This window comes from Chelonia mydas, chromosome 28, assembly GCF_015237465.2.
Source record: "Chelonia mydas isolate rCheMyd1 chromosome 28, rCheMyd1.pri.v2, whole genome shotgun sequence".
In the NCBI taxonomy this organism is placed as follows: domain Eukaryota; kingdom Metazoa; phylum Chordata; order Testudines; family Cheloniidae; genus Chelonia; species Chelonia mydas.
Genome location: NC_051268.2, coordinates 7502379 through 7523656, shown reverse-complemented (window position 1 = coordinate 7523656; position 21278 = coordinate 7502379). Strand labels below are relative to the sequence as shown.

Below are 21278 nucleotides of genomic sequence, written 5' to 3'. Positions count from 1 at the left end.
CCCTGGGGAGGGCGTGGGACCCCCCCAGTCCAGCCACCTCCAGTGAGTACCCAGGCCACCGGTACCGTCTCCAGCTCCCCCTCCCCCCCCCCGTGTCCTCTTTCGGGGAACCTGGGACCCCGAGCAGAGCGGGCGGGGCCCGGGGGGCAGCGCGGGGCGGACACGATCCTGGGCCTGGAGCCCGGCTCGGCTGCAGAGCTCGGAGCCCAGGCTGGGCCCCAGGAGCGAGGGGATGGGGGCCACCGGGGGGTGTGACCAGGGGTCAAGCCGGGCTGTGGGGTGGAGGGGTGGGCTGGTAGTGGGGGTCGTGGGGCGGCTTGGAGCTGGGAGTTTGGGGGTGTCGGCGTGGGGGCAGAGGTGGGAGTTTGGGGGTGTCGGTGTGGGGGGCAGAGCTGGGAGTTTGGGGGTGTCGGCATGGGGGGGCAGAAGGAGTTTGGGGGTGTCGGCATGGGGGGGCAGAGGTGGGAGTTTGGGGGTGTCGGTGTGGGGGGCAGAGCTGGGAGTTTGGGGGTGTCGGCATGGGGGGGCAGAAGGAGTTTGGGGGTGTCAGGGTGGGGGAGCAGAGGTGGGAGTTTGGGGGTGTCAGTGGGGGGGGCAGAGCTGGGAGTTTGGGGGGGCATCAGTGTGAGGGGGCAGAGGTGGGAGTTTGGGGGTGCAGGGGGTGAGGGCTCTGGCTGGGGGTGCGGGCTCTGGGATGGAGCCGGGGATGTGGGGCTCAGGGCTGGGGGTGCGGGCTCTGGGGTGGGGCCGGGGATGTGGGGATCGGGGCTGGGACAGGGTGGGGGTGCAGGGGGTGAGGGCTCCGGCTGGGGGTGCAGGGTCTGGGGTGGGGCCGGGGATGTGGGGCGCGGGGCTGGGGCAGGGTTGGGATGCAGGGGGTGAGGGCTCCGGCTGGGGGAGCGGGCTCTGGGGTGGGGCCGGGGATGTGGGGCTCGGGGCTGGGACAGGGTTGGGGTGCAGGGGGTGAGGGCTCCGGCTGGGGGTGCGGGCTCTGGGGTGGGGCCGGGGATGTGGGGCTCGGGGCTGGGGCAGGGTTGGGGTGCAGGGGGTGAGGGCTCCGGCTGGGGGTGCGGGCTCTGGGGTGGGGCCGGGGATGTGGGGCTCAGGGCTGGGGCAGGGTGGGGGTGCAGGGGGTGAGGGCTCCGGCTGGGGGTGCGGGCTCTGGGGTGGGGCCGGGGATGTGGGGCTCGGGGCTGGGACAGGGTTGGGGTGCAGGGGGCGAGGGCTCCGGCTGGGGGTGCGGGCTCTGGGGTGGGGCCGGGGATGTGGGGCTCGGGGCTGGGGCAGGGTGGGGGTGCAGGGGGTGAGGGCTCCGGCTGGGGGTGCGGGCTCGGGGGTGGGGCCGGGGATGAGGGGCTCAGGGCTGGGACAGGGTTGGGGTGCAGGGGGTGAGGGCTCCGGCTGGGGGTGCGGGCTCTGGGGTGGGGCCGGGGATGAGGGGCTCGGGGCTGGGGCAGGGTTGGGGTGCAGGGGGTGAGGGCTCTGGCTGGGGGTGCGGGCTCTGGGGTGGGGCCGGGGATGAGGGGCTCGGGGCTGGGGCAGGGTGGGGGTGCAGGGGGTGAGGGCTCCGGCTGGGGGTGCGGGCTCTGGGGTGGGGCCGGGGATGTGGGGCTCAGGGCTGGGACAGGGTTGGGGTGCAGGGGGTGAGGGCTCCGGCTGGGGGTGCGGGCTCTGGGGTGGGGCCGGGGATGAGGGGCTCGGGCAGAGGGTTGGGGTGCAGGGGGTGAGGGCTCCGGCTGGGGGTGCGGGCTCTGGGGTGGGGCCGGGGATGTGGGGCTCGGGGCTGGGACAGGGTGGGGGTGCAGGGGTGAGGGCTCCGGCTAGGGGTGCGGGCTCTGGGGTGGGGCCGGGGATGTGGGGCTCGGGGCTGGGACAGGGTGGGGGTGCAGGGGTGAGGGCTCCGGCTGGGGGTGCGGGCTCTGGGGTGCGGGCTCTGGGGTGGGGCTCGGGGCTGGGACAGGGTGGGGGTGCAGGGGTGAGGGCTCCGGCTGGGGGTGCGGGCTCTGGGGTGCGGGCTCTGGGGTGGGGCCGGGGATGAGGGGCTCGGGCAGAGTGTGGGGGTGCAGGGGGTGAGGGCTCTGGCTGGGGGTGCGGGCTCTGGGGTGGGGCCGGGGATGAGGGGCTCAGGGCTGGGGCAGAGGGTGGGGGTGCAGGGGGTGAGGGCTCCGGCTGGGGGTGCGGGCTCTGGGGTGGGGCCGGGGATGTGGGGCTCGGGGCTGGGGCAGAGGGTGGGGGTGCAGGGGGTGAGGGCTCCGGCTGGGGGTGCGGGCTCTGGGGTGGGGCCGGGGATGTGGGGCTCAGGACTGGGGCAGGGTTGGGGTGCAGGGGGTGAGGGCTCCGGCTGGGGTTGCGGGGTCTGGGGTGGGGCCGGGGATGAGGGGCTCAGGGCTGGGACAGGGTTGGGGTGCAGGGGGTGAGGGCTCCGGCTGGGGGTGCGGGCTCTGGGGTGGGGCCGGGGATGAGGGGATCGGGGCTGGGACAGGGTGGGGGTGCAGGGGGTGAGGGCTCCGGCTGGGGGTGCGGGCTCTGGGGTGGGGCCGGGGATGAGGGGATCGGGGCTGGGGCAGGGTTGGGGTGCAGGGGGTGAGGGCTCCGGCTGGGTTTGCGGGCTCTGGGGTGGGGCCGGGGATGAGGGGCTCGGGCAGAGGGTTGGGGTGCAGGGGGTGAGGGCTCTGGCTGGGGGTGCGGGCTCTGGGGTGGGGCCGGGGATGAGGGGTTAGGGGTGCAGGGGGTGAGGGCTCCGGCTGGGGGTGCGGGCTCTGGGGTGGGGCCGGGGATGAGGGGCTCAGGGCTGGGACAGGGTTGGGGTGCAGGGGGTGAGGGCTCCGGCTGGGGGTGCGGGGTCTGGGGTGGGGCCGGGGATGAGGGGCTCGGGCAGAGGGTTGGGGTGCAGGGGGTGAGGGCTCCGGCTGGGGGTGCGGGCTCTGGGGTGGGGCCGGGGATGAGGGGCTCGGGCAGAGGGTTGGGGTGCAGGGGGTGAGGGCTCTGGCTGGGGGTGCGGGCTCTGGGGTGGGGCCGGGGATGAGGGGCTCGGGGCTGGGACAGGGTTGGGGTGCAGGGGGTGAGGGCTCCGGCTGGGGGTGCAGGCTCTGGGGTGGGGCCGGGGATGTGGGGCTCAGGGCTGGGACAGGGTGGGGGTGCAGGGAGTGAGGGCTCCGGTTGGGGGTGCGGGCTCTGGGGTGGGGCCGGGGATGAGGGGATCGGGGCTGGGACAGGGTTGGGGTGCATGGGGTGAGGGCTCTGGCTGGGGGTGCGGGGTCTGGGGTGGGGCCGGGGATGAGGGGCTCAGGGCTGGGGCAGGGTGGGGGTGCAGGGGGTGAGGGCTCCGGCTGGGGGTGCGGGCTCTGGGGTGGGGCCGGGGATGAGGGGTTAGGGGTGCAGGGGGTGAGGGCTCCGGCTGGGGGTGCGGGCTCTGGGGTGGGGCTGGGGATGAGGGGTTAGGGGTGCAGGGGGTGAGGGCTCCGGCTGGGGGTGCGGGCTCTGGGGTGGGGCCGGGGATGAGGGGATCGGGGCTGGGACAGGGTGGGGGTGCAGGGGGTGAGGGCTCCGGCTGGGGGTGAGGGCTATGGGGTGGGGCCGGGGATGCGGGGTTAGGGGTGCAGGAGGGGGCTCCGGGACTACAGCAGGGAGGGAGGGGCTCTGGGGTGCAGGATGGGCACCCCCCCGCTCCCCGCGGGTCCGGGCGGGGGGAGCTGCATCTGGGGCCGGCCCAGAGGATGAGTTGGGGCTGGGGGAGGGGCAGGTTCCTGGGGGGCTGGGGGGGTCCCGCGGCGCTAAACAGGCTGGTGCACGGCCGTGCAGCTCGCAGGGAACTCTGGTCCCGGATGCTGCAACCCCAAAACCTTCTCTCCCGCCCTGTCAACGCCTCTGCATTGCACTTGGAGGGCGAAATCCTCTCCCCCCTGCAGAGGCCCCGAGCCAGGCCTAAGGCCCCCAGGTTAACGGGGTCTGGGGCCGGGGGGCTTCGGGGGGCTCTCAGCCCTGGGGGGACTTTCACTCTCAAGGCAGAGGAACGTTTTCTTCCTGTAAAGTGGCCGGGGAGAAACTTTCCCCCTGTGGCCAGCGCTGGGGAGAGCAACTGGCCCTGCCGGGGGGGACGGGGGGAGACGGCAGCTGGTCTCTGAACCGGGACCCACGGGTCTGAAATTCCCCTAAGTAGCAGAGGCTCCCGTGGCGATTCCCTGCCGAGCAGGAGGCTTCCCCAGCCTGGGACACCCCCTCCGACGGCCTCTCCTCTCCAGGGTGCCGGGAGCTCTGGGGGCAGGTAAGTCCTGGGCTCTGTCTCCCCCCCCCCCATGGCGTGTCGGGTCTGGTAACCGCACTGAATACAGGGCGACCCCCCTGCCCCTCCAGCGTGACGCGGGGGCTGTGTCCCCTCGCGGCTGCCCGGTACCCTCCGACGGCTGAGACGGTCCCACCAGGGCCGTCAGCCGTACGGGCCGGGGCCGGACCCGGCCTGGCCGGGGGGAGATTTCACACCAATAACCATGTTCACGGCAGGGGGGCGCCGCCTCCAGCCCCCATGTGCCCCTGGAAAGGGTGGAACGACGTGACGCCGGGTGAGCCCCGTGACCGGTTCGCTCCTGCTGTGACGTCCGATGGGGATTCAGAGCGAATCCGGATCTCAGGGGGGTGGTTCCCTTTGGAAAGAGGAGCAACACCCGGCGTGGTGTGAAATGGGATGAGGCAGGAACAAAATAGCCGAACACCGAGGACTCTGACCGCTTTAATGAGTGCGCGGCAGAGGTCAGAGGTGGGCAGCCAAGTCTCAGGAGTGAGGCCGGGTGGAGCCCAGCTGTGCCCTATTTAAACGAACGCTGGCTGAAGCCACACATCCCGCACACAGACCGGCTGCGAATGGTCCTTACGAATGAGGAGGGAGCTGCTGTTGCACGTGTTCGTGTTTCCTCACACTTTTCACATTGGTGACCCCCGGGCTTTTTTTGCAGTCCCCTCACACTGAATGCGAAACGAGAATAAAACACCGAGCAAGGCTGATCCTCCATAACTTGCATGGGTGCACTGCAAGAGGCTGACCGAGAACAGTTGTTCATGGGGGCTAAAAGTGCGAGAAGTCAGGGGAAATGAGATTTTCTTTGCTTAGGATGCCAGTAAAGCTAGTAAAGTGCAGAGTCCTGCACTTAGGACGGAAGAATCCCAGGCACCGCTACAGACTAGGGACCGAATGGCTCGGCAGCAGTTCTGCAGAAAAGGACCTAGGGGTTACAGTGGACGAGAAGTTGGATATGAGTCAGCAGTGTGCCCTTGTTGCCAAGAAGGCCAATGGCATTTTGGGATGTATAAGTAGGGGCATTGCCAGCAGATCGAGGGACGTGATCGTTCCCCTCTATTCGACACTGGTGAGGCCTCATCTGGAGTACTGTGTCCAGTTTTGATCCCCCACTACAGAAGGGATGCGGACAAATTGGAGAGAGTCCAGCGGAGGCCAATGAAAATCATTATGGGGCTGGGGCATATGGCTTACGAGGAGAGGCTGAGGGAACTGGGTTTGTTTAGTCTGCGGAAGAGAAGATTGAGGGGGGATTTGATAGCTGCTTTCAACTACCTGAGAGGTGGTTCCAGAGAGGATGGATCTAGACTGTTGTCAGTGGTAGCAGATGACAGAACAAGGAGTAATGGTCTCAGGTTGCAATGGGGGAGGTTTAGGTTGGATATTAGGAAAAACTTTTTCACAAGGAGGGTGGTGAAACACTGGAATGCGTTACCTAGGGAGGTGGTGGAATCTCCTTCCTTAGAAGTTTTTAAGGTCAGGCTTGACAAAGCCCTGGCTGGGATGATTTAGTTGGGGTTGGTCCTGCTTTGAGCAGGGGGTGGGACTAGATACCTCCTGAGGTCCCTTCCAACCCTGATATTCTATGATTCTAAATCTTTCAATATCTCACGGCCCACCTGATTGCCTGTCCTGGACCCCTGGGTGTTGCAACCCATCACCTGAGAACCACGGCGTCGTTTTGTCTCCCGACTGGCTATGAATGGGAAGAGAGCATTACACTGTATATGGACCAACTCTGAACGGAGCAGCTAAACCAGATACGGACCGACCCTTCAGTGGTTAGCGGAGACGGGGATGAGGCAGAGTGTGGGTCCACAATGGCATTTCAGGACAGGGAAGGCCTCCAGGAACAGACAATAACCAAGTCTCTGAGCCAGGAGGGGAGAGAGAAACTGAGGAGGAATAAACGGGGAGAGAGGTCACAGGCTCCCCAAACCTGCTCAGATCCAGTTCCTGGCTCAGCTCTGGAGCGGTTTTGCCCGGCCCCAGCTCTGCGTAGGCCCCCCTCTGCTGGGGGAACGCGCCGTCCTGGGGAACCAGGTCAGGTTTAAAGGGTCTCAGTGGGTTTAGTCCTGGTGGGAAGGGAGGGGCCTGCATTTTCCCAGCGCGAGAGTCTAGAACGTCTCTGCAGAGAAAGCGCCCGTGAGACGCGTGATGTGAAATGACCTAAAGTCCGTTCTGAAATCCCCCCCCCCCAGCAATAACCCTTCTGCCCCTGACAGGCTGCAGAATAACATCCCCGGCTCCCTCCAGATTCTCCCAGCCTGCCCGGGGAAGGGAAATGGATGCGGCCGAGCTGCCTCAGGTAGGGATGCTGAGGAAATGCTGGGGGGTAGGGGGGTTCCCCCGGGAGCCAGAGGGACGGTGAATACCCAGGACGTGGGAGTGACGATCGGAGGGTGGGAGGGTGCAGGCAGTAGACAGGGCGGTGAATGGGGGTGGGGGTGTGATGAACCGGCTGCATTTGGGGCCTGGATTCTAGGAATACGTCACTGGGCATGGAAATTCCCCTATTTGTGGGACAGGGAACAAACCCGCCTGGGCTGGGAAAACTGCCCAGGCTCCCAGTTCTGGAGCGTGAACCCACTAAGCAGAGGTTGCTATGAAGGGGGCACCCACTAGCGAGGCTGAGGGAAGATGCCCCATCCCCTCCCCTCCAGCTGCTGGCCATGGGGAGGGTGTTGGGATTTCTACAAGGAGGGGCTCTCCCTGGACCTTGCTGGGGACTCCATCTCCTGTATCAGCCTCTGACTAGGAGGTGTGTGATGAAAGTGAAGCCCCCCTGCCCCCTCTCTCCGCTGGGAGGGGTGAGGGTCTCTCTTTCTCCCCTCACCCTGATGCTTCCTGGCTGCTCTGAACGGGGTGAGGCTCTGGGCCTCCCAGAGCTTCTCATTAACGGGCCTTGCTGCATCACGAAGAGTGGGGCTGTGAGTGGGGCAGCAGGTCCTGAGTGGGGGGCTCTTGCCCTTTCAGAGAGCCCTCTACAGAGACATCATGCAGGAGACCTATGAGTCTGTGGCCTTGCTGGGTAAGGGTTCCCGTCCCCTCGGTTCTTAGGAGGGGAAATGCAGCGTCAAGGTTCACGTCACCCCCACAATATAACCTTAACTCTGCCCTGTTTCAGCAACACCCCGACACGCCAGGGACACACACACCGGCCCTGTGCCCTGCCCTGCCCCACAACGCTGCGAAAAGAGGGACCAGGAGAACTACAGCACAAAGTCGAAGGTCTTCTCTTGGCTAAGGCAAAACTTGGGTCCAGGTCTGGCATAAAGAACAGACACTGCCTGCCCCTGGCCAGCCCTCCAACACCGAGCCCACTGCACCCAAACCAGCTCAGATGTACAAACTGTTACCCCAGCTTTACCCTCTCCCTGAGATTCCTTCTGAGTCGTCGCCTTCACTTGCCCCTCACTGAGCCCTGCAAACAACTGCCCGGTGCGCCCCCGGAGAGCCGACAGTCCCCGTGGCTAGAACGCGCCCTGGTGCCCTGTCACTGACGCGGCCTGCCACGCTGAGCGCTGAAATGGGGCAGACTCCGTCCCTCGGGGTTCACCTCTCTGCATATCACAGTCACAGCTCTGCCAAGCTGCTCCAACTACTCCCTCCACCGTCCGATTACAGCTCCACCCGGCCCAGTGCACACAGCCGGAGGGCATGCGGAGAAATGCTGGGATTCCCGTCTGTGGAACACTACGCAAACAACGGCAGGTTCTCTTAGTCCTTCCTCATCTACAGAAGGGATGTGGAGAAATTGGAGAGAGTCCAGCCGAGGGCAACGAAAATGACGAGGGGGCTGGGGCACATGACTTACCAGGAGAGGCTGAGGGAGCTGGGGTTATTTAGTCTGCGGAAGAGAAGAGTGAGGGGGGATTTGGTAGCAGCCTTCAACTCCCTGAAGTGGGGTTCCAAAGAGGATGGAGCTCGGCTGTTCTCAGTGGTGGCAGATGACAGAACAAGGAGCAATGGTGTCAAGTTGCAGTGTGGGAGGTCTAGGTTGGATATTAGGAAACACTATTTCACTAGGAGGGTGGTGAAACACTGGAATGCGTTACCTAGGGAGGTGGTGGAATCTCCTTCCTTAGAAGCTTTTAAGGTCAGGCTTGACAAAGCCCTGGCTGGGATGATTTAGTCGGGGATCGGTCCTGCTTTGAGCAGGGGGCTGAACTAGATACCTCCTGAGGTCTCTTCCAACCCTGATATTCTATGATTCTATTATAAATTCATGGATTTTATGGCCCGAAGGGACTATCAGGTTGTCTACTCTGACCTCCTATATCACACAGACCATAGAATATCATCCAGTTATGGTTGTATTGAGCTAAATACCTTGTGTTGGACGAAATCAGCATCCAGAAAGACAATCCAGTCTTGACTTGAAGACTCCAAGAGAAGGAGAGTCCCCCATTTCCTTGGTAGTTTATTAACGTTTGCACCACCCTTACTGCACTGTAGCCGGTGGCTAATGGCAGCTCCAGGGTTAGGGGGCGGGGGTAGAGTTAAGGTTGCCTTGCAAGGGTGGGATGTACTTTTACTCGTCATTTCCTGGTATTCAGAGCTTTAAGGTTAGTCACCGTCCACGTTCTGGAAGGGCACGCGGCATCACGGGGCAACCTTAAGTCTGTGTTAAAGAAGTTAATTAACTGTGTCTACACAAGAGAGTTTGCTATTATAACTCTATTGGTTAAGGGTGTGATTCTTCACACCCACAACCGTGAGACATGTGCTGACTGAAGGAGGCATGCTGCCAAATTTTAAAGAGAGACCAGGCCAGAATCTGCATGTGGACGTTCGAGCACTTGAAAAAAAAAATTGCTCATAGCCCAGTGTGAGTGAGCAAAATTCCCAAGAGGAATTCCTGCAGAACGCGAGAAAAACGTGTCACACACATTGTCAGAAAGCTATCAGTGGGAGGGCTCACGCTCGGATGCATGGTGAATTTCTGGTGCTGTGGCCACGATGTGTCCTCTTGAGTCACGCAATTAGTTTGAGAGCAGACTGCTGGAAACACTCGGTCTTTTAACAGAGCCATGTAATCCCAGGCCCAGTGCGTCTCGAATCTTCCAGTCCTGGGTTTCAAAGCCCAGGCCGGAGCATCTACACTCAGTGGTGACCCTAGGTGAAGAATTTTTGAGTCCAGGCTTTTTGCAGGTCCGAGTCCAGCCAAGCACATCCCAGCCTGCCCGTGCCCTTCCATTTGCCCTGAATCCTTCTCTCTTTGATCTTGCGCATGGTTGTTGGCCCTCTCCAGGATGCCAACCAGCAGTTCACCGTGGAAACGTTTCCTCTTGGACTGGTCGGTCACGGTACCAGCAACCACATACCACACAACAGAACCACTAACCCAGGAACCTATCCTTGCAACAAAGCCCATTGCCAACTGTGCCCACATATCTATTCAGGGGACACCATCACAGGGCCTAATAACATCAGCCACACTATCAGAGGCTCGTTCACCTGCACATCCACCAATGTGATCTATGCCAGCATGTGCCAGCAATGCCCCTCTGCCATGTACATTGGTCAAACTGGACAGTCTCTACGTAAAAGAATAAATGGACACAAATCAGATGTCAAGAATTATAACATTCATAAACCAGTCGGAGAACACTTCAATCTGTCTGGTCACGCGATTACAGACATGAAAGTCGCTATTTTACAACAAAAAAAACTTCAAATCCAGACTCCAGCGAGAAACTGCTGAATTGGAATTCATTAGCAAATTGGATACAATTAACTTAGGCTTGAATAGAGACTGGGAGTGGCTTAGTCATTATGCAAGGTAACCTATTTCCCCTTGTTTTTTCCTACCCCCCCCCCCCCCCCAGACGTTCTTGTTAAACCCTGGATTTGTGCTGGAAATGGCCCACCTTGATTATCATACACAATGTAAGGAGAGTGGTCACTTTAGATAAGCTATTGCCAGCAGGAGAGTGGGGTGGGAGGAGGTATTTTTTCATGCTTCATGTGTATATAATAAGATCTTCTACACTTTCCACAGTATGCATCCGATGAAGTGAGCTGTAGCTCACAAAAGCTTATGCTCAAATAAATTGGTTAGTCTCTAAGGTGCCACAAGTCCTCCTTTTTTTTGCGAATACAGACGAACACGGCTGTTACTCTGGTACCAAGACCAGGCTTCTGCTGGAGTGTTCCCAAGCTACTGAAGTACAGGTCTAGAGACACCTGCAAGCAGACATAAAACGGGACGCTGCTGTCTCAGTGATGCCAAAACGGCTCAGTGCATAAGCTCAGAAAAAAGGCCTTTTGGAATCTCAAAGAAAAATCGGATATTTTGCAAAACTGAACTTCACTATCTTGTGAGAAGAATGCTTCAGGTCCCAAAAGATCCATGGACACAACCGGGTAAATCATGGTGAAAAGGGTGCACAGAGAATGGTACTGTGAAAAATCACGATTTTGCTTAAAATTGCAGAACATGGTGGGTTCTGGGGGGAAGGCCTTGACCTACTCCATAGGCCTTCTCTGTCCTTTCAAGCCTTCCACGTTTTGGAGGACACAACAATTCTTGTGGTTCCTGAATGGAAAAAAGAGAGATTTCATCTCATGCCTTCGGTGACCAGCCAGCCGTGTACGCCACCAAAGTATTCAAATTTAGGGTGGCCAAACAGCACATCTATAAGGGAAATGGGCTGATCAGCTACTGAGGACGCCGCAGAAAAATATACCCTTCCCGGAAATGTGGCTATACCTATCTTCAGTTCCTGATACGGGAAACGTTTGCAGTATCTGGGATTGGGGCAAAAGTTTGTGCAGGAATAAGCAGGATGTGTGTTAGCATCCACACGCCTTATGGCAGTGGTTCTCAACCAGGGGTACGTGTGCTCCTAGGGGTAGTCAGAGACCTTCCAGGGGGCACATCAACTCATCTAGATATTTGCCTAATTTTACAACAGGTGACATAAAAAAGCAGAAATTGGTAGAAACTAAAATTTCGTACAGATAATGACTTATTTATACGGCTCTGCATCCTATACCCTGAAATGGGAGTACAATATTTATATTCCAATTGATTTTACTGTTGTATGGCAAAAATGAAAAAAAGTCAGCCATTTTTCGGTAATAGTGTGGCTCTGACACTTGTCTATTTTTACTTCTGATTTTGTAAGCAAGTCGTTTTTAAGAGAGTTGAAAATTGGGGGTACGCAAGACAAATCAGACTCCTGAAAGGGGTACAGTAATCTGGAAATGGTGAGAGCCACTGCCGTATGGCCTCCCCATGGTTTCGGATACAGGCTTTTATGACTACTTGCAAATACACAAGATCCTGGGGACTCATGAGGAACTAGACAGAAATCTGCCCTTTCTATTGTTGGACTGCACCCAAACACAGCCATATTTCAGACAAATGATTGAGCAGTGTACTGACAGAGAAGGCAATCATAGAAGATCAGGGTTGGAAGGGACCTCAGGAAGTATCTAGTTCAACCCCCTGCTCAAAGCAGGGCCAATCCCCAATCAAATCATCCCAGCCAGGGCTTTGTCAAGCCGGGCCTTAAAAACCTCTAAGGAAGGAGATTCCACCACCTCCCTAGGGAACCCATTCCAGTGCTTCACCACCCTCCTCGTGAAATACTGTTTTCCTAATATCCAACCTAGACCTCCCCCACTGCAACGTGAGACTATTACTCCTTGTTCTGTCATCTGCTACCACTGAGAACAGCCGAGATCCATCCTCTTTGAACCCCCTTTCAGGGAGTTGAAAGCAGCTATCAAATCCCCCCTTATTCTTCTCTTCTGCAGACTAAGTAACCCCAGTTCCCTCAGCCTCTCCTCGTAAGTCATGTGCTCCAGCCCCCTAATCATTTTTGTTGCCCTCCGCTGGACTCTCTCCAATTTGTCCACATCCCTTCTGAAGTGGGGGCCCCGAAACTGGACGCAATACTCCAGGTGTGGCCTCACCAGTGCCGAATATCAGGTTTTTATTTTTTTAACACCCCCAGAGCATCGTAGCAAGAATAGGAGTTTCCAGTCAAACTTCCACTGAAAATGCCCATTTCACTGTTCGTGGTTCCCGGTCCCCAGTGTGAATTGCTTGTGGTGGTGGAGGGCGCGGGGCGATGCCCAGGTGGGCGGTTATTGGGGGCAGTCGAGGGAGGGTGGCTGGAATAAGGGCTGCCCCTTGGATGGGCACACGGCTGTCTCCGGGGACTGACAGAGACAGACTGAACGGGCTTCCGACCCGGCGTGGCTGGCTGCTTGCACTGGCCTGGCCAGGACGGACCCTGCCGTAACTTTTGCTGCTCTGTGCTAAACTACGCGAGGCTGCCCGGTGCGGTGCTCCAGTTGAAGTGTAAACCCTGCTCTGTTTTGAAAGGCTGCCTGGTGTCACCCCAAATGCCCAAGGAGAGCATTGCACCCTGAAGGGGTCCGGGCCAGGTCTCCAGCAGGAGTGTGGGCAGGCTGGAGTCACTGCAGGAAGCCATGAGGCGAAACAGGGTTAGCTGGCGTACAAAGGCTCCCATTTCACAGACTTAACTGCCAGAGGCCTGCCCCGGTGGAAATTTGTGGATCTCCAGCACATGGCCTGTTAAAGGGGTCACTCCCAGGGGACTGGTTACGGGCTGGGACATACACCAGACCCTGTGCATCCCTGAGAGCAGACCTAACTTCTTCAGACACCCCATTGGGCCCCCCGATGTCTCTGTCTTTTTCCCCTTACCAATTACCTGAGCAGCCATCCCCCTCTTGAGATGGAGTTTGTCTTTACGCCGCTCCAGTTTGGCCCAGACTTTGGCCCTGCTCACCCGTGTGTTAGCTGGAGCCAGGGGAGAGAATACTAGATGCTGACAGCCCGGGCATCGTCTCCTAACCATTTTTAAATGTTTGCCAAAGCGTGGCTCATTTTGAGCTATTCCTCTTCCCTTCCTGCTTGTTTTCCTTACAGCCCCCTATTAAACGTACCCAACGTATCCATACAGGAAACATCCCAATGGCCAGCTCAACAGACAGGATTCAGTGTTACGCAGAGGCTCCATCTCCACCACAGTGAGAAAGCGGGGAGGTTCTTTGGCAGGAAGCAGCGGGGAGATTTGGGGGGATCTGGAGCTGCTTGGATCCCACCCCATTATCACAGTCTCCCCACACAGCCGTCGCTGATTTCAGGGCTGCACCCCGTGTCTCCACTCTTAGGACTGTCTACTTGCACTTTATTTTTTGTAAGTTTTTTCAAATATTCTCATTTTCACTGCTCTCTCTGCCTTGCCGAGTGCCTCACCACCACCGTCACCCTGCCTATGGTGGTCCCAGCCACGATTTCTCCTCCTCACCTTCCTGCCAGCCGCAAGGTGACTCCTTCCCTGGCAAAAACTGGACTTTCTCGGGGGATGTCCTAGGTTGGGAGTGAGCCTGGGGATTCAGAAAATCGTATTTTCCCTTCCCTATCTGCAGCACCCACGATCTCTCTTCCCTGCAGGCTTCTTGGAGTCAGTCCCTCCTGAGGTCACCTGGCCCAGTTCCCATTCTTCATAGTCTCCTTTTCCAGAGGACCTAGAGTCTGTTGCTCCTGGACAGATCTCCATGATTCAGAGGAAAGAGAGATCCTGAGCGGTGCCAGCCCGGGCGAGGAATCATTAAATCAATTCAAAAGCGGTCAGCGTCCGAAGGACACAGCTGGGATTCCTGACCGAGACCTTATGAGTTCTCAGAGTTCAGGATTGTCCCCAGCAGGTTTGTATCCTCAGGGCGGATGCCGCTTATGACTTCCTGCCCATTGAGAGAGACACCTGGCAGTAGCTTCCTCCTTGACCTCCCTTCCCCGTGGGTGATTGGGCAGGCAGAATTGATCCCCTCCTCCCTGTGGGAAAGGATTTGGGGAAACTCAGTCCCTGATTTATTTCCAGCTCTCCAGCACTACTTTGGTTGACCAGCGTGGTGATAGTGACCGTGAAATTCTCAGGGAGATGAGAGAGGCCATAAACATGAACATTGGTGAGGCCTCATCTGGAGTACTGTGTCCAGTTTTGGGCCCCACACGACAAGAAGGATGTGGAAAAATTGGAAAGCGTCCAGCGGAGGGCCACAAAAATGATTAGGGGGCTGGAACACATGAGTTATGAGGAGAGGCTGAGGGAACTGGGATTGTTTAGTCTACGGAAGAGAAGAATGAGGGGGGATTTGATAGCTGCTTTCAACTACCTGAAAGGGGGTTCCAAAGAGGATGGCTCTAGACTGTTCTCAGTGGTAGCAGATGACAGAACGAGGAGTAATGGTCTCAAGTTGCAGTGGGGGAGGTTTAGGTTGGATATTAGGAAACACTATTTCACTAGGAGGGTGGTGAAACACTGGAATGGGTTCCCTAGGGAGGTGGTGAAATCTCCTTCCTTAGAGGTTTTTAAGGTCAGGCTTGACAAAGCCCTGGCTGGGATGATTTAGTCGGGGATTGGCCCTGCTTTGAGCAGGGGATGGGACTAGATACCTCCTGAGGTCCCTTCCAACCCTGATCTTCTATTCTATGATTCTATGAATAATCAATAATAATGGGAGATTTCAACTATATCCATATTGTCTGGGTACATGTCACCTCAGGACGGGATCCAGAGATAAAGTTTCTGGACACCATGAATGACTGTTTCTTAGAGCAATTAATCCTTGAACCCACAAGACAGGCCAGGCAATTCTTGATTTACTCCTAAGTGGAGTACAGGATCTGGGCCAAGAGGTGACTATAGCTGAATCGCTTGGTAATAGCGACCGTAAAAGAATTAAATTTAACATCCCTGGTGGTATCAAAGAAGCCCACCACCACGGCATTTCATTTCAAAAGGGGAACTACACAAAACTGAGGACATTAGTTAAACAAAAATGAAAAGGTACAATCTCAAAAGTGAAATGCCTGCAAGCTACATGGAAACTTTTTAAAATGAACTCAAGAAAGAAATCTTGGCGTCATTGCGGATAGTTCTCTGAAAAGAGCTGGTCAATGTGCAGCAGTAGTCAAAAAAGCTGACAGAACGTTGGGATTTATTAGGAACGGGATAGATGATAGGACAGAAAATATCATGTTGCCTCTGTATAAATCCATGGTAGGCCCACATCTTGAATACTGCGTGCAATTCTTGTCACCCCCATCTCAAAAAAACCACATTTGAATTGGAAGAGATGCAGAGAAGGGCAATAAAAATGATTAGTAGTATGGAACAGCTTCTGTATGAGGAGAGATTATAAAGACTGGGAATTTTCAGCTTGGAAGAGAGACGACTAAGCAGGAATATTGTAGAGGTCTATAAAATCATGACTGGAGTGTAGAAAGTGAATACAGAAATGTTGTTTAATCCTTCACATGACACAAGAACTAGGGGTCAGCCAATGAAATTAATAGGCATCAGGTTTAAAACAAACAACACACAGTCAACCTGTGGAACTCCTTGCCAAAGGATGTTGTGAAGGCCAAGACCATAACAGGGTTCAAAAAAGAACTAGATAAGTTGATGGTGGATAGGTCCACTAATGGCTATTAGCCAAGACGGGCAGAGATGCAACCCAATGCCCTGGGTGTCCCTAGCCTCAGTTTGCCAGAAGCTGGGAATGGGTGTCCAGGGGTGGATCACTTGATGATTCCCTGTTCTGGTCATTCCCTCTGGGGCACCTGGCATTGGCCACTGTCAGAAGACAGGACACTGGGCTAGATGGACCATTTTTCTCATCCAGTGTGGCCGCTCTTATTACCCCGGCTTCATTTACGAGCTCTGTAATGGGATCGGCACCCACCTCTCGCAAGCGCCCCCTCTGGTTTGGCATCTCTGCAGTCTTTAAACCAGTCCAGCCCTGGTATGGGGCTGTATCCCCAGGCGTTCCTCCCTGGAGACCCTATCTTCCTGTGGCCTTCCCCAGGCTCAGTCCCGACTCACTCCCGGCAGCCAGCCAGGAGCTTCTCATTCCCCTGGTCTGTGACCCTAAAATTTAGATGCTAATTAAACTAGCCTACAATAGTGCTTCATTGCTCCCCCGCTCCCTACTAGCAAACTGTTTTTGGCTTAGTTCTAGCAGCCAGCCAGGAACACCTCTCGCTCCCCCGGTCCCCGCAAGCAGACTTACCTGTCTTCCACCCAGGCATGCAATCCTTTCTTCCCCAGCTCCAAGCAGCAACTAACTGCTGTGCTATTCTGCAGCTCCTTTTATATGGCCCTCCTGGCCCCTGATTGGCCGTTCCAGCAGCCCCTCCGGGCTTCCTCGCAACCACTCTAGGCCACTTGGAGGACCTCTCCGCTGCTCCTTTCCTGGGAGGGGTGTGGCAGAACCGCTGGGCCTAGTCCACCCATTACAACCTCGCATCAGTTCTCTGCTGAACCAGAATGTACATGCCGGATTTAGGATATTCTGGTACCCCTTGCCAGGTGGCATTGAGGGTCTCTTTGGTCACAAGCACACACTTCCCTTATACGTGTAAGCTGAGGGGTCTGGTCTCTAATGTGATGAACAAAACACAAATTACAGGGTATTAAAGTGTGAAGGTACAGGGCTAGACAGCTGAGACGAACAGAAATTGAGTAAGGGCACTTTACCTTTAGGTCACCAGCTTGTAGGCTTGGCAGAATTCAAATTTTATTTTATGCTTTCAACATATTTTTTTAGATCCCCCCTCCCCCCATTTTTATTGATTTAAATGTTCAGAATTGTGGGAAATTACAGGTTTTAAGCATGTTTTCAATTTTCAGCCATTTAAAATTTTCAATTGCAGGAAATGCTGGTGGGGGAGGGGGGGTGTCAGGCAATAATTATTTAATGGCTGTAGTTGTTGAGACTCGAAAAGTTAAAACTTTATAACTGTTAAAACAAACCATTAACATCACGTGTCAAAATATACAAAGTAAGTACTCTTAAAGCAAACTCTACATTCTCAAGCAGCCTTTTTCGTAGTTTGCCTGTCTGAAATTCTGATTATTGATGGAAATATTTTTGTTGGTTTCTGTGTTTACGGTGAAATTGATATTTACTGATAAAAATCTCATCCTCCCAAGCCTACCAATCTGAATCCACCAAAGTATGTATTTAATTTAGGGCTGTCACGTGATTAAAAAATTTAACCGCAATTAATTGTGGGATTAAAAAAATTAATCATGATTAATCGTGTGATTAATCACACTGTTAAACAATAGTAGAATACCATTTATTTAAATATTTTTGGGTGTTTTCTATATTTTCCAATACATTTATTTCAATGACAACACAGAATACAAAGTGTACAGTGCTCGCTTTTCATTTATTTTTGATTACAAGTATTTGCACTGTAAGAAAACAAAAGAAACAGTATTTTTCAGTTCACCTCATACAAGCACTGTAGTGCAATCTCTGTATCATGAAAGTTGAACTCACAAAGGTAGAATTATGTACCAAAAAACTGCATTCAAAAATAAAACAATGTAAAATTTTAGAGCCTGCAAGTCCATTCAGTCCTACGTCAGCCAATCGCTCAGACAAACAAGTCTGGTTACGTTTGCAGGCGATAATGCTGCCCGCTTCTTGTTTGCAGTGTCACCTGAAAGTGAGAACAGGCGTTCGCATGGCACTGTCGTAGCCAGCGTCACAAGATATTTATGTGCCAGATGCGCTGAAGATTCGTATGTTCCCTTCATGCTTCAACCACCGTTCCAGAGGACATGTGTACACTTTATATTCTGTATTGTAAGTGAAGTCAACGTATTTGAAAATGTAGAAAAGCATCCAAAAATATTCAATACATTTCAATTGATATTCTATTGTTTAAAAGTGCGATTAACCGCAATTAATTTTTCTAATCGCGATTAGGTTTTTTGAGTTAATCACGTGAGTGAACGGCGATTAATGGACAGCCCTAGTTTAATTTAAAGCATGTGAGTAGTGTCATTGAAGCCCTAGGGTTTAGGGATTCCCAGGACATGAGAAGCTTCTGCCATTACCTCTTCCACTGCAGCCAAAGTCCAACATGGGTTGATCTCCCCTTTTCCACGCCTGTTTCTGCCAACAGGTGCTGGGAAGGTGAGTGAGAATGAGGAGCAGAAACCTCAGCAGGAAGGTGCTGAGCAAGTGGAACCGCATGGGGGATTATTGAAAATCTCTCCAGAGGATGTTTCCAGGAGTCATGAGCGGGGAAAAAGTTGTGAGAGTCAGCACAGGCCGGAGAGGAGGCAGAGAAACAAACCAAGTGAGAAAATGAATAAACCCATTAATAGTTGTGGGCCGCACAAATACCTCAGAGAAACTGCAGCCCAGCAGGAAATGCAGGCAGGAGAGAGAAACATGACATGCGCTGAGTGCGGGAAAGGCTTCACTCGGAGATCAGCCTTTATTAGGCATCAGAGAATCCACACAGGAGAGAGACCCTATAAATGCGGTGAGTGCAAGGAGAACTTTACCAACAGCCCAGACCTTATAAAGCATCAGAGAATCCACACAGGGGAGAGCCCTGGCTGGGATGATTTAACTGGGACTTGGTCCTGCTTTGAGCAGGGGGTTGGACTAGATGACCTTCTGGGGTCCCTTCCAACCCTGATATTCTATGATTCTATGACCCTATGGATGTCCTGACTGTGGGAAAAACTTCACTTACAGCTCAGTGCTTAGGAAACATCAGCAGATCCACACGGGCGAAAGACCCCATGAATGCAGTGAGTGCGGGAAAAGCTTCCCTCAGAGCTCATCCCTTATTTCACATCAGCGAATCCACACGGGAGAAAGACCCTACGCGTGCTCCGAGTGTGGGAAAAAATTCACTGACAGCTTGTCACTTCGGAGCCATCAGAGAACCCACACGGGAGCCAGACCTTATGAATGCAGAGAGTGTGGGAAAACCTTTACTTGGAGCCCAAACCTTATTACACATCAGAGGCTCCATAGCTCATAGAGACGCTCCAGATGCTCTAAATGTGGGGAAAGCTTGTATCAGAACTCAGCCCTAACGTATCATCAGAGGCTTTGCAAGGGAAAGAAACACCATAAAAACCTTCTCTAGGGCTGACCATTCTTTATTTATTTTTGGCTAGTTCCCTCTTAAAAGCTCGTTGAACTATGTGTGTCCCATGGTCTCTCTCAGGTGGGCTGCCCGCTCACCATTCTTGAGGGTGAATCGTGTAGGGTGACCAGATGCCCTGATTTTATAGGGACAGTCCCGATTTTGGGGTCTTTTTCTTATATAGGCTCCTATTACCCCCCACTCCCTGTCCCGATTTTTACACTTGCCGTCTGGTCACCCTACTCCCTCCTAGCAGGAATGTCCATGAGGTTCAAGTGTGGGGGGACAGGAGTGACCCCAAGTAGCTCCATCAAAGTAAAATTCGTTGGGCCTCATCCCCACGAGGATTTTCTGTGTCGTTGGCTAGCTTGATGTAAAACCACAACTATCCTTGCAGTGAAGACATGGCTTATGCAGAGCAGTTGGAGTTGTCTAGCATGTTTGTTCATAACTTCACCTGTGCTCCATCAGTTTTCCTTGTCTAAACAGCCCTGGAGCATCCTGGGGTCCTGAGGTCCCTTCCAACCCTGATATTCTATGATTCTATGATTCTACGATCTCATTTCTACCGTTCTCCCATAGCAAAGTGATTGTTAGAGTCACCAACTTCCCCTTTGGGAAAACAGAAGGTTTATTAGACGACAGGAACATGGTCTAAAACAGAGCTTGTAGGTGCAGAGAACAGGACCCCTCGGTCAGGTGCATCTTGGGGGGTAGGGAGCCCAGACCCCTGTTCTGGGCCTCCCTCCATTTCCCCAGCCAGCTGTAAACTGAAACTCTCTAGCCTCTGCTCTGGCCTTTGTCTCTTTCCCGGGCCAGGAGGCCACCTGGTCCCTTTGTTCTCCAACACCTTCAGTTGGCACCTTGCAGGGGGGAAGGGCCCAGGCCATCAATCGCCAGGAGACAGGGTGTCGGCCATTCTCTGCGCAGACTCCTTCACACTGGCCCTCTAGGGCTCTGCAACAGTCACACCCCCTGATCCCACCACCTAGATACTTAAGAAATGCCTAGGGGAAACTGAGGCACCCACAGTATTCAGAGAAAACACTAAGACCATTCCCACTTCGTCACAGCCATCATCCCAACTGTGTTAGCTTCTGTCTAAGCTGTGTAGAGTTTATCTTCTTCACATCCTAAACCTTCGCCACCCATAGTTCCCCGTAACCCAGTGTTCTGAGTTCTCAGTGCTTGGGAATCATGGTTTGATTTCTTTGATCCTAAATCCAGAATCGTTATGTCCGGATGTGAAGGAGTCACAGAGCTGGAAGGAGGATTTTTAATGGATCTAAAACTGTGTGTGGGACATTATTGACATAAACTGTGACCGTATAGATCACTGTTGCAACCACTGTTATATATTTGCAGGAAATATTGTACAAAGGTTGTTGTGTGCAGTGTCCCTGAAGAGGTTATGATTTGCAGGTTATAATTATGCTAGCTGTGTGTATCATTTGTGTATCTGAAGTTATGAATATGGGCTCTGTACTTGTATCTCAAATGTATTTGATTCCAAGTAGCCGCAGTGAAGCATTTGGCCAGCTGCTTGAGAAGGGACCATTCTCAGTATGTGCCCAGTCAAGAAACCCTTAACTGACAGTGAACTTTGGGAGACGCCAATCCACATCCGAGCTTTCCTGGGAACGTTCAAACTAACATGTAAACAATGGTGTCGGCCTGCAAACTGAGTCATGCATGGACCTGTGACTTGCCCATGTGACTCCAGACTTCATCTTGCTGCTGTGATTTTCCACAGTACGAACAAAGAGGGGGTCCTTCCACAGGCAGAGAATATAAAAGGCCCTGGAAACCCCTTCATCTTTTCTTCAATCCTGCTTCTGACCTCTGGAGGGACTTTGCTACATACTGAAGCTCTGAACAAAGGACTGATGACCCATCCCAGCTGGGGACGTTCTCCAGAGACTTGATTTGAACTTGCAGTTTATTCTATCACTGCTACAAGCCTGAACCAAGAACTTGGCCATCACTGTATGTCACTGAGTCCATGTAACCAGTTCTGGCTCTCATCTCTATCTT

At 54.7% G+C, this 21278-nt stretch overlaps 3 protein-coding genes across 4 annotated transcripts in view; 1 reads left to right on the top strand and 2 right to left on the bottom strand.

Moving 5' to 3' along the window:
• The window catches only part of LOC102937091 (zinc finger protein 135), a 426373-nt gene extending 409870 nt beyond the window's left edge, over nucleotides 1–16503 (bottom strand). Inside the window, exon 1 of the mRNA XM_043537066.1 lies at nucleotides 16352–16503. Coding sequence (XP_043393001.1) covers nucleotides 16352–16370 — 19 coding nt within the window. The 5' untranslated portion in view covers nucleotides 16371–16503. The remainder of the gene's footprint in view (nucleotides 1–16351) is intronic.
• LOC102934530 (zinc finger protein OZF) overlaps nucleotides 1–21278 on the top strand; it is a 1287564-nt gene that overhangs the window by 503638 nt on the left and 762648 nt on the right.
• LOC102930400 (zinc finger protein 501) overlaps nucleotides 1–21278 on the bottom strand; it is a 1110025-nt gene that overhangs the window by 475755 nt on the left and 612992 nt on the right. The gene's annotated exons all lie outside the window — the stretch shown is intronic.